We start from the raw sequence: 12685 nt of genomic DNA, 5'->3' as shown, positions 1-12685 counted from the left end.
TAGACTTGGGGAGACAGGTTTTGGGGCTGATCGGCCATCTCCTGCTTCGTGCCCAGCATTAAACTCTCTCTCTTTGAAACCTCAGTGTCATTGATTGGCTGTTGCACGGATCAGACAGAGAATCCACCACTTTTGTTCGTTATCACCCCCAGCCTTTGAAGTTGGTCCAGAAGGTGGGGCCCCAGGAGGTCTCTGCCTGGGGAGACAGGGTTTCCTTGGGAAGGGGGTATTGGAGCCAGGGTTTAGAGGAATGCATAGGAGCTGGTTGGAACCTGCATACAAAGGGTCTTGAATGCAAAGGCTTGGAACCCAAGTGCACAGCAGCTATGCACGAAGCCCTGAGTTTCAGAGGCCCTCAACTGTCTCTTTGCGTGGAGTATGCACCTCACGGCTGCTGCTGTGGGGTCAGATGTGGCTGAGACCATGGGCCCCCCACGTGTGGGAGACGCAGATGCCCCTCTGGAGGGATTTAAGCCTGGGTTCTGGAGCTGGAGTGGGAGTTCACCGCCCCGTTAAATCCCAGGGGTCCATGGTTACGCCTTTTCCTCCCTCTCCAACCGTGCTGACCTCTTCAGTTCTGTCCCAACACCCCAGGACCAGTTGATCTGCTCATGCCTCAGTTATCTCATCTGTCACTACATGAGGACACAGTGAGGAGAGCCCATAAGGAACGCCACGGATGCCTCTCTCCCAGCCTGTGCTGAGTCCAAGTTGGCTGTATACCGGAGCCCCATGAGCTCCTTTCAGACAAGTAACCTTCTTACATCTTCCTGGCTCACGTCCTTGTTGCCAATTTACTTTTCCAGATGAGCTTTCAGATCTTCTTTTGAGTTTATGATCCATGGGACTTTCTACCACTGAACTACCTTTGAACCCCCCACCCCCGGTCTGCTTTTTATTATTATTTTTTTAAGTTAGCAAGAACTGAAAAGGACTTCAATCCCGTCGAACCTGGTGGATCTGCAGCTCTAAACTAGCACATGGCTCTGTGGACCCACAGATTTGGTTTCAAATAAAGCCTTAGGGAGAGACCTGTGGGGTCTTAGGGGCTGGATGAAGCAGTCATCTCCCCATGTCACAAAAACCCTCTACTTCTGTTTATCCAATTGTTTCATTTGCTTTTTACTTTTTTCTTTATATTTTTTGTCTTTTTTTTTTGTCTGCTTTGTATTTATAGTTGTTGGTTTGTTTTTAATTTTTTTAGTTTGTTGTTGATACTTTTTGGTTTGTGGTCTCTCTTTTTTTTATTTCTAATTTTTTGTGTGTATGATGTGTGTGTGTGTGTGTGTGTACACATTGGGTGCACAGGCCTGGATCGAACCCAGGTGTCCGGACTGGCAGGTGAGTTTTCTACCACTGAACCACCCGTGCACCCTTATGGTTTGTTTTTGACTCGGTTGTAGAAATCTGCTGCCTTGCTCTTTGTCTGCTTGCTTGCTTGTTAGCTCTTTCTTCAGTTTGGAGATAAATTAAGTCCAGTAAGAAGTGAAAGGCCCTCGATTCTTCCGTGTTCTGCTGAAATGACCATTTAGTCCGTGGACTCTGGAGTCCCCGGCATGAGACCCAGGCTGTTCCCTTCCCGAAGACCCCACCCCCACCCCACCAAGCCCAACCCCAGCCTGAGCCCCTTCCCTCTTAGCTCAGAACTGCAGGTTCAGGGGCCCTTTATTCTGCTTCCGGAGGAAGAAGCCATTAGAATGTGGGGGAGACCCCCTTCCACTGTCTCCTTTTCAGTTCTTGCTAACTTAAAAAAATAATAATAAAAAGTAGACCAGGGGTGTGGGGTGCAAAGGTAGTTCAGTGGTAGAATTCTCGCCTGCCATGCAGGACCCGGGTTCGATTCCCGACCCTTGCACTTCACAGAACAAACCAACCAACAAATGAAAAATCAAACAAACAAAAATTCAACAAATGGTGCTGCAATAAGGGGATACTCACATGGAAAAAGAATGAAATGTGACCCCCATGATACAGAATTAAAAAAAGCAGACCTGGGGAGAGGTTTCTGGATTTTGACAACCACCTCACATCCCATCACACCTCTACCCTGACCCTAAAATCCCTGGGCTCTCCTTCTTCAGCCCTCCCGGATCTGAATGTCACAGGGTTGGAGTCCCATCTGTGAGATTAGGGTCTTTCCAGGCTGGCTTCTTTCACCAAGCAAGAAACACGAAGCTTCCTTCGTGTCTCCTTGCAGCCTGCTGGCTCGCTGCTCTTTATCATTGCTGCATAATATTCCCTCATCCAGGTGGGGCACGGCCTGTCCATCTCCCTCCCATTGACGCTTTCCTTTCAGGGCGACTGTGAACGAAACTGCGATAAACAGCAACATATGTGCAGGCTGCTCTGAGTCCCTAACCTTTTCTTTCAGATAATTCCCAATTCACAGAAAAACTGCCAAAAATTCTACAAAGGACGAAGCAGCATTACTTGTTTGCAGTTTGCCCCTTTGCTTTCCCCAGCTGCACGTTTTGGGGTCAGAAGAGCACTAAGGGGAGGGGGGTGACAGGGCAGGGGGTCTGACGATGGGGCCCCCTCCTGGGTCAGGCCTGGTGAGACCCTGCCTCAGTTCCCTGGGGCCGTCAGCCTGGGCCATCTCCCAGTGTAGGAGGTCCGAGGGACAAACCCGGGACATCACCGCCCCCCACCCCCCATCCAGACTCTTCCAGCCTCTGCGGCCAAGTCCCTCCAGCCCTGGCCTCCATCTTCACACATCGTCATCTGTATCGTGTCCATATTTCCTTCTCCTTAAGAGGAGGTTTCCCCTCGTGCCATTGACAAAAGGTGGGTACCGTGGTTGTGCTTAAACCATTATCTCGTCAGAGGGACGATGGGCACCGTGGCCACCCATCATGGCCAGTCAGGGTTGACCTCTGGGCCTGCGGTGGAGGCTGGCCTCTTCTCACAAATGTGGCTGCGTGATTCCGAGCAAAATGGGACAGCGGGCAGCAGGCTGTGGGCAGGGCCCTTAGAGGCTGGCACAGAAGGGTGTTGGAAGAAGGGGTATGGTGGAGCAGGCCTAGCAGGAAAGTCCTCAAAACCAGGCCGACAAACCCAGGCTTCATCCAGAGGGCCACAGGGAGCCTGGGTGGTGCTTGAGGGCCACTGCAGATGGGGCTGTTACAAGACCAGCTCTGCTGAGAATGGTCCCACATAGTCTGCCACAACTGGGCCTCAGTTAGCACCACCACGTGCCCTATGAGAGAGTGCAGAGGCTTCTGGACCAGGCCGAGAGCTGTGTCTAGGAGGCAAAGTTGGCATCCCAGGGTATGGGTCCTACAGCCCCCGAGAACACTCTGCCCCAGGCTCTAAAGTCTCCAATCGAATAAATGTAACCTGGGCGGGGGGGGGGGGGGGGGGGGTGAGGTGCAAAGGTAGGTCAGTGGTAGAATTCTTGCCTGCCATGGGGGAGACCTGGGCTCAATTCCCAGCCTGTGCACTTCCCAAAACAAACAAAAACTTCAACAAATGGTGCTGCAATAACAGGATACTCACATGGCAAAAAGAATGAAATGTGACCCCCACCATACAGCATACCGAAAAAAAAAAAGTAACCTGGATTACGGGAAACATGGTTTAGTCTGCTGCAAATGACAGAAACTCAGTTTAAGCTGGTGTGATTTTACTGGGGAGGAGGATTTCAGGCACAGCTGGAACCAGGCTCTCCAACAGCATCGCAGGGAATGGCTGCTGGCCCTCCTGCTGGTCCAACAGCACAACGGCACTGTCCAGGCCGAAAATGGGTGTCTCTTTCCCAGCAAAAATCCCAGGGCTGCCCCCTCCTGGTTCTCTGCGTGTCGTGGGACCTTCTCTAACCGGCTGGGTCTGCTCAGTGCCTACCTTTACAGATGCTTCAGGCTCCAGCTGGGGACAAAGGAGACTCAATTGCACCCACCCTGGGCAAACACCTACCCGGTACTCATTCAGATTCCACAGTTCCCCTCCCGTGAGTCTGTGCCCACGTTACAAAGAAGGAAACAGAGGTTCAGAGAGGTTGCATGGCTGCCCAGGTGTCCTCTTCTTCCAGGACCTCCCTGCCGGTCACCATCTCTCCACCCACCGCCATTTTCACGCATGTGCCTGACTGTGTGTGTTCCTGGCCAGGCAGGGCCCAGGTTAGCTGGGGTGCACACCCAGCCTGCGGGCCACCACCCCCTCCCCCGGGGCAGGAGATGCCTCTGTTGGCTGCTGCAGCACTTCCAGGCTTAAACCACACGCATACTTCTTTTCTGATGGATCTGGGAGCCAGGAGTCCTCAAACCAAAGCCTCAGGGCTGGTTCTGCTCGGGGGCTCCAGGGGAGACCCCATTTCTCGCCTCTCCTAGTTCCTGTGCCATGGCCCCTTCTCTGTCTGCAAGGCCAGCAGCGACTGGCCAAGCCTTTCTCTCTGACCCATCTAGAAATGTTTCTCTGCTTCCAGGACCTCTGGGATGACATCAGGCCCATGGGAAAATCTCCCCATCTCAAGATCCCTAACTCAACCCCATCAGCAAGACCTCTCTCGCCAGGTAAATGGACATGGTCTCAGGCTCCCGGGATGGGGATGTGGTCGTGTAGGGTCTGTTATCCTGCCATCCTGCGTGAGCAGTGATTCCTCTCGCTCGTAGTATGAAATGCCCTACCATGTCTGTCCCCAGGCCTTGCCTCAGCCCCACATTCATGTCTGCATTTCAACATCCTCCTGCGTCAAGCCCTGCCAGGGGGGCCTTCCAGCTGCCCACGTGCCTTCCCACCCAGCTCCAATCTCACTGGAGGTGGGGAGGGGGTCACTGCCTGCATACCTACGGGAGCATTGGGGGAAACAAGCCTGGGATGCAAGCAGGGGTAAACAGGAGTCATGGCAAGTGTTTGAGCTGGAAAGGAGCCTCATGGCAGCTGGAAGGGGAGAGGGCCACAAGGGGTGAGGCTGGGGCTGGGTCAGGGTAGAGAGGAGGGGACGAATGGGTGAGGGACTCCAGGGGAGGGGATTTCCCAGAGAGAACCTTGCTGGAGGTCACCCAACACATAGGCTGGAGCCTGTGGTGGGTGGGGGAGGGACGCCGGGCTGGAAAGCGGGAGGCCGCTGGCAGCCAACCTTGGTTTCCCCAGAGAGACCCTGAGAACCCACACTGGCCCAGACAATGACCCTTTGATTTGGACTGCCCAGACCAGGGCACTCAAGCCACTGCAGGTCAACTCTTGGGCAAGGTTACACCGTCCAGCCCCCATACACCCTTGGTGAGAACACAGGGTCCCAGGCACTCTCAGGGGCCAAGGGCAGTCCAAGGCAGCTGGGCATCCTCCCACGGGGCAGAGGGCAACAGCCTGGCCCTCGCCACCAGACAAAAGACACGGGTCAAGCCAGACACCTAAGGTCAGGGAGAGGGTGTGGGCATGACTCCTGCTGGTGGCAAGTTTCATGCATGTAGAGGTGGGGTCCCGGGAAGCTTCAGTTTCCTACAGAGGCCAATGTAGTAATGGGGAGCGATGAGGTGGCCCTCTCAATCACTTCCTTCTTTTTCCTTCTCCATCTGGCATGTCCCACTCTTTGAAATTATATGTTGTTTGTCTATGTACTTTTTGTCTGCGCCCCTGCAGACCGTGAACTCCATGAGGAGGGAACCAGGCCTGCTGTGGCCTCGCTGCTGCCCCAGCTCCTCGCCAGTCCTAGCACCAGGCCCAGTAGCTGAACCCGTCTTGGAAGGAGACAGAGCAATTCCACATTGAACTCCCAAGCACAGCAGGGGGCCCTGACAATTCCAGAGGGCCCCTATGATGGAAGAGACCAGCCCCAAAACAGGACAGGTGTCCAGTTGCAGAGAAGGACCAGTAACCCGCTCAGCAGCACCTCCCATGCCACCTCATGACACTGTTGCAGATTGTCCAGCCACACTGCTGCTTGGGCAGCCCGGGCATTTCAGGGCCAGAGGAATTCAGATGGCCACGGTGTGCTTACTGCGAAGATCTGGGTGGAGGGGCGGGGGTTGGCCTCCCAGCAGTGAAGGGCAAAGACCAGTCGCGCGTGGGCAGTCTGGAAGGGGTGGCTGGTATGAACAAGGCTGCCGTCGAAGTTGTGGTTGGGACATTGTTGTTGGGGATAGGGGTTCCCCGGGCTGCACCCCTGTCTCCCCACCCAACCCCCAGCCCCACAACTACTTGCTCACACCTGGCCATGCCATTGGCTCCAAGGCCCGCAGGTGTGCGAAAACTGCTGGCTTGGGATGAGGTCCCAGGCTGTGCTGGCATGCAGCTGGTGGCCCAGGCCACACGTGGGTCATAAAAGGGGCCATGTGGTTTAGACGTGGCCACAGGTCCAAAGACCCACGCTCCCCCTAGCTCACTGGCCTAATCACAGCCCCACAACCAGGGGTCCCCATCCCGGCCACCCACCGGGGACCCGGATCCAAACCCACAGTGACACTGAGCCCCACCCAAGGCCATCACGTTGCGCTCACACCCACGGCCACAGCCGCGCCTCCCGGGACACATTCTCTGGCGCCCAGATCGGACCCCCGCCCCCCGCCGCCACTCGCGTGGCCAGGCCCGGCTCCCGCCCCGCCACTCGCGCCCCGCCCCAGCCCCGCCCCGCGCGGAGCCAGCGGGACCTTTATAGGGAGCGCCCGCAGCGGCGCAGGGAAGTCGGTGCCGCCCGCGCTCAGTCGCCCGCCGGCCCGCCGGCCCGCCTGCCCGCCCGCCCGCCCGCGCGTCCGACGCGGGAGCGCCGTCTCCGCCTTCGCCATGCGTCCCGGGGCGCCGGGGCCGCTGTGGCCGCTGCCCTGGGGGGCCCTGGCTTGGGCCGTGGGCTTCGTGGGCTCCGTGGGCTCGGGGGACCCCGCGCCCGGTGAGTGGGGAGGCCGGAAGGGGCTGGCGGGGCGGGCCACCCACGTGGGCCTGCACGGAATGCGGGCCGGGGAGATGTGGGGGCACGGCTGGGGCCTAGAGGCAGTGGTGGCAGGTTGAATCTGGGAGGTGTGGGACTCCCCTCCCCCTGTCCCAAAGGAGGGTCACCAGGAGGTCAGCGACGGGAGTATCTACCACAATTACTACTAGTAATAGTAATAAGGACGCTGGCATTTATTGAGCACCTAGTGTCTACCGCTCCTGCCAGCAATGGCTGCTCATGGTCTCCAGGTTTCAGAGGGGGAAACCGAGGCTCAGATTCAAACCACCTGTAAGTGGCAAAGTCAGCATTTGAACCCAGGCTATCTGAGTACTGATGGACCAGGAGAGGCCCGGGACCCTTTACCACCACTGGGGCCTCAGCTCTTCCCCAGGCAGACTGGAGGGTAGAATCCCATACCTGCCACTTGCTGGGAGATGCCAGGCAAGTAACATCCCCACTCCCAGCCTCAGTTTCTCTTTTCAAAAAGGGGCACTGCTACAGTGTTGGGTTCCAGGAGCGAGCTCAGCTGAGAGCCTGGGACCAGTGAGCACTCAGGGATGGGGGCAGTGACCATTCCCACCCCCATTTAAGGGTGAAGAAATGGGGGGCCATCTGTCGCTCCTTCACCTAGCAGCCCCATTCCAGTCCCGCACAGAATGGGGAGCAGAGCCCCCTCCCCGAAAGCCGCGTCCCCGGGGAGATGGTGAGCTCATGCAAGGGGAATGTTCCCAAGTTGGAGTGAGTAAGAGGCGGGCCAGGCGAGGGGGGGGGGGCGCGGCCAGGAGAGGGGGCTCCACGTGCCCTCAGGCGCTGTCTAGACAGAGGACAGAGGCGTGAGAGGCAGCTCAGGGCCCACTGACCCAGCCATGTCCAGCCCCCCAGGGTTTGCCCACTTGGGAGGATGCCAAGCCTGGGGCCTGGAGGAGAGAGGGGGGAGAGCTTTGGGGGGATGGGGGGATGGACATGGCCGGGATGGAGCTGCGTGTGTGTGAGGGCGGCGCTCAGACAAGAGAAGGGCTCCCCAGAGGACCAGAGCCTGGGTGGGGGCACCTTCCTGGGTTGAGGGCAGATCACCCTCTCTGCAATTACTGAGCGCCAGTTGCGTGCAGGCCCCTCTGACCAAGAGCCAGGTAGAAAATCAAGGCCTTGGGGTCACGAGCAGCCAGGCCAGAAGGCGCAGGTGGGTACCTCCCACCTGGTAGGAACTAGCCCCTCGTCCCCAGGTGGTGTCTGCTGGCTCCAGCAGGGTCGAGAGGCCACCTGCAGCCTGGTACTGAGGACAGACGTGAGCCAGGCGGAGTGCTGTGCCTCTGGCAACATCGATACCGCCTGGTCCAACTTCACCCACCCGGGAAACAAGATCAGCCTTCTGGGCTTCCTGGGCCTTGTCCACTGCCTGCCCTGCAAAGGTGAGACCCCGGGCCACAGACGAGGGGCAAAATGGGCACTGCTCTACTCAGCACCAACAGAAACAACCACTGTGGGTGAAGACAGAATATAGGTAGTGAGCTCCCCGTCATAAGGGTATGCAAGAGGAGGTAGAGGCTGCTAAGGAGATGTTGGCCTCAGAGAGAGATTGGGGGACTTCCCACAGTCTGAGCCTTAGCCTTGCAAAGTTGATAGGGATTCAGAAAGCAGCTCCAAGGACTTCCCCCCTTGGTTTCCAGCTGCTAGGCCTTTGCTAATGCCGAGCCCTCTCCCTGGATGGCCCACCCCACCTGCACCCCACCTCTAGGCCATGTGGCAGATATGTACTTGGCTCACCCTTAATGCCTGACAGGCCATTCAGGTTTGTGACCCCACACTCAGTGTTCCCAAATGTCTACACTGGGACCCTTAACTGTGCATATTCCAGGAATCTGCAGTAAATACATGTTCTCAGAAATGCTGCATCCCCCAGCAGGCCGGGAGCTCCTTGTGGGCAGAGTGAATGAATGAGTGACTCAAGATTTCACTCTACCCTCAGGAGGGGTTGGGCACCTCTGTGGTCAGGGCTGAGCCTTCAGAGGACCAGAGGGGGGCACTGGGGCACAACCTGAAGTAAGTGGACACTGGAGCTGGGGTGTTGGGGGATGGTTAGGAGTTTGCCAGACAGAGACAGTATTGAAGAAGAGCATCAGTAGAGACCATGAAGTGAGGTCAGGTCCTGGCAGGTGGGCCTTGGAGTGTGATCAATCCCAGATCTGCCTGGCTGGGTGGTCCTGAATTCACCAACACATGCTCCAACTCCCTACAGACCCCCTCTAGCTTCTCGGAGGACTCATTTCGAAAAGTGCCTGGCCTGAGCATAAGGTGGCCCTGGACCCATGCTCTCCCCATTATTCCTCTGGCCCCAGGGATGGGACCTCAGGGCCTTCCCACTTCCTTTCCTGCTTGCCTGAGGCTGCCAGTGCATAGTGTTTCCAGATGTGGGGGTGAGGAGGTCCCAGGTGCAGCCCACATGCCTGGGTATGGGCTACGTGGGGGGCCTGGGTGCTGGGCCACCAGCACTGGCCATTCTCTTAAAAGCAGCCTCTCATTTCCCTCCAAGAGGTGGGTTCCCCCATTAGCCCCACTTTATACAAGGGGAAACTGAGGCAGGATACAAACCCAGCAGCTTGTGTTGAGTGGGTACTCCAAATCCACAAACAACAGATCTGGGGATTTTGCCCCGGGTCTGGCCAGGATCTCCCCTGGACTCACTGTTGTGACGGGCCTCAGTTTCCCTGGCTGTATAATGAGAGAGAAGACACTACACACTGTATTAACGGTACTCACCTCTCTGGGGTGGCCGGAAATTAACTCTTCAAGGGCAGGGGACAGGCCTGGGAGGCAGGAAGTAGCAGGGACTGATTTGCATTTCAAAGGGTCCTTCTGGCTGCTCTGGGGGCTGCCAGAGAAAGGAAGCTGGGGATCCCCTGGTTCGGAGGGGGTCGGGAAGTGGGAGGCTCCCTCCCCAGGGAATGCGGCTCCTCTTCAGGGGAGGTCCTGGCAGCTGCGGGGAACAGACGCTGCCCGCCCTCGCCAGACTCGCGTCCGAACGGGGCGGAGCCCCCCACGTTGACTCAGCCGGACCCCCACCGGCCTTTCCAGAAACGCGCGTAAATCTGGGTTCAGACGTCAGCGGGAGAAGGATGGTCAGCTGCGGAGAGGAGCGGGGTTAGGGCGGAGGGAGGCGGGGCTACTCCTGGCTCCCCGAACTCCCAGCGAAGCCTCCGTCCCAGCTCCCCCAGCAGGCCCGCACCCCAGACTCATACCCGATCCCAAACCGGAGCCCCCCTCCCCTATACATATCCCCGACTGCCAACCGATCCTGGAGCCCCGACGGCGCCCGGACTCCGGGTGACCGGAGCGTGAGCAAAGGGCGCTGTGGGGTTCCGGGGACCGCCCTCGCGCCCCGGCCCCACGCGCGAGTGTCCTGTGTTCGCAGATTCGTGCGAGGGCGTGGAGTGCGGCCCGGGCAAGGCGTGCCGAATGCAGGGGGGCCGCCCGCGCTGCGAATGCGCGCCTGACTGCGCGGGGCTCCCGGCGCGCCTGCAGGTCTGCGGCTCCGACGGCGCCACCTACCGCGACGAGTGCGAGTTGCGCGCCACGCGTTGCCGCGGCCACCCGGACCTGCGCGTCATGTACCGAGGCCGCTGCCGCAGTGCGTGGGGGTGGGGCGGGGGCGGGGCCTGTGCGGAGCGGGGGCCACCCAGGCCTTGTGCGTCACGTGCCGAGGCCGCTGCCGCAGTGCGTGGGGGCGGGGCTCTAGGGACGGGGAGGGGCTTTAGGGTGTGGTCGGGTGGGCGGGGTTTGGGCGCGGCCGGACGGGCTCCGAGGTTGCCAGTCCGAGGGGTCAAAGCCTAGGGGGGGCGGAGGGGTCGAGAATTTGGGGGAGTCTAAGGGAGGGGGGTGTGTCGTAGCCTAGGGGTCGGAGGGGCCCGGAGAGTGGAGGCCGCGTTCCCGGTGTGTGTCCGCCCCCGACGCGTCCCGCCTCGCCCCGCAGAGTCGTGCGAGCACGTGGTGTGCCCGCGGCCGCATTCGTGCGTGGTGGACCAGACCGGGAGCGCGCACTGCGTGGTGTGTCGCGCCGCGCCCTGCCCCGCGCCCGCCGGCCCGGGCCAGGAGCTCTGCGGCAACAACAACGTCACCTACGTCTCCTCGTGCCACCTGCGCCAGGCCACCTGCTTCCTGGGCCGCTCCATCGGCGTGCGCCACGCGGGCAACTGCGCAGGTGCGGCCGCGGCCATCGCGACCCGGGCTGGGGGGCACAGGCCTGTCCTGGTGGGCGTCGGGCGCCGGCGGGGGCTCAGTCCCTGCTCCTCGCCCCTATTTCTCTTTTGCAGGTACCCCCCAGCTACCAGAGGCCGAGTCCGAGGAGGAGAACTTCCTCTGAACCCCCAGAGGCGGGCCTGGTCCTGGCGTTCCAGCTCCCCTCCCCGTTTATTTATTGCCACAGCAGAGTCTAATTTATGTCCCATGGACACATTCCAGAGCCTGTCCCGGTCCACGTGGGGAACCACCCCTCTTCCCCATATATTGGAAGTACTGAGGGAAGGGTGGAGCTGAGCGCCTCAACTTTAAGGGACTTCTCCCCACCTTCAGCAGGAATCCCCAGGCACCCCTGCGGCCTCCTGCACCCCATTCTCCAGACTCCCTCAGGAGCTAACTAGATTAATCACCACCATGGAGAGAGCTGGGAATTCCTTGCTGGTGATTAACGTTGAGGCAAGGCTGGCTTTCCCCTCCCAGGACGCATGGAGCAGGGATCTGGACTCAGCCCTGGGGGTGGGGTGGGCGCTGCCTGGGTGTGTGCAGTGCGTGGAGGCCCAGGAATTCCAGATTTTTGCTTTCCATCCTTTGTCCATTTCCCCCCTTAACACCCATCAAAGCCCCATGTTACATGTCCAGGGTGTCTCCTGGGTATGGGGGCGGGGTGCCTAGGTTCACTGCCTGCAGACGCCTGCCAGGGCTTTTGGGCAGCCATCCACGTGATGGTGTGGCTGTGGCATTATCAGATGCAGAGTGGCCAGCAGCAGCCCAGAACAGGAAGCCTGGGGGCCCCACAGGCTGACTCTGCTTAGGGAGGGGCCCCATGAGCCCCTTCTCACCCCTGACTCCGGGTGGGGCAAGGTGCTGGACGCATTGCAGCCTGCATATCTGCACTCTAAGCTGGCTCCTTGTCCACACGGCCAACCCTGGCAGAACTTTAGACCCAGTTCCCACTAGAACCTCCTCGCCCCTTGGCATACCTTGGAGGTCGCCACACCAGCTCAGACCCTGGTCGTGGGCCCCGATACCCCCAAGACTGCTCAACCCCACTCAATCTGAATTGTAGCCCTGGCATCACCTACTCATGCCTGCGTTAGACGAGGAGCTCAGGTGATGAATGGGGAGGGAGTAGGGGTCCGCTGGGGAAGGAACCAGTTCCCCAGTTTGGGGTGAAGGGGGCAGGGGACAGTTTTGTTGACTTTTCTCCAAGACCCCAGCAAGTGCCTTTATCTGTGAGGTCCAGAAAAGCAGCGTTAGGGCTGCTGGGCTCGCCCCACACCAAGGCAAGCTCTCCCCACTGTGGGGTTCTTCGTTGCCAAAGAAATAAAGACTGTTAAGAACCACTTCGGGGTGTCTAGGCCCCATTTTGCCTACTCTTTCTGAACCTCTGTGCCACCTCCCTTTGGCTAGGGGACTGACTGGCTCTGGACCTGGGGTGCTATTTGGGGGGTTGAGTGGAGGTGGGGTGGGGCTGGAAGAGTCCAAGGAGGACCTAGGTGTGTGGCCTTGGGCTAGCCATGCCCCATCCCCAACAGGTCTCAGTGTCCACCTCCAGGTGGTGGGTGGCAAAAGGAGATGAGGGGGAGGTAT

The 12685-nt window shown here is 59.0% G+C and overlaps 1 protein-coding gene across 1 annotated transcript; it reads left to right on the top strand.

The window, feature by feature from the left end:
* The first annotated feature begins 6717 nt into the window (after positions 1-6717).
* Positions 6718-12438, top strand: FSTL3 (follistatin like 3). The gene is made up of 5 exons (XM_077121417.1): positions 6718-6820; positions 8086-8271; positions 10272-10487; positions 10830-11057; positions 11170-12438. The coding sequence occupies exons 1-5, from the start codon at positions 6718-6720 to the stop codon at positions 11217-11219; spliced, it is 783 nt and encodes a 260-aa protein (XP_076977532.1). The 3' UTR covers positions 11220-12438.
* The last annotated feature ends 247 nt before the right edge of the window (positions 12439-12685 follow it).

Source organism: Tamandua tetradactyla, chromosome 11 (genome assembly GCF_023851605.1).
Source record: "Tamandua tetradactyla isolate mTamTet1 chromosome 11, mTamTet1.pri, whole genome shotgun sequence".
Lineage (NCBI taxonomy): Eukaryota > Metazoa > Chordata > Mammalia > Pilosa > Myrmecophagidae > Tamandua > Tamandua tetradactyla.
This window is presented reverse-complemented; position numbering and strand designations above follow the sequence as displayed.

What these genes read in the sequence shown, in the direction of transcription:
- FSTL3 (XM_077121417.1), top strand. Translation starts at nt 6,718, where the DNA reads ATGCGTCCCGGGGCGCCGGGGCCGCTGTGGCCGCTGCCCTGGGGGGCC. An exon ending in CCACTGCCTGCCCTGCAAAG is followed by an intron (nt 8,272 to 10,271) that starts GTGAGACCCCGG and finishes CTGTGTTCGCAG; the next exon opens with ATTCGTGCGAGGGCGTGGAG. An exon ending in GTACCGAGGCCGCTGCCGCA is followed by an intron (nt 10,488 to 10,829) that starts GTGCGTGGGGGT and finishes CTCGCCCCGCAG; the next exon opens with AGTCGTGCGAGCACGTGGTG.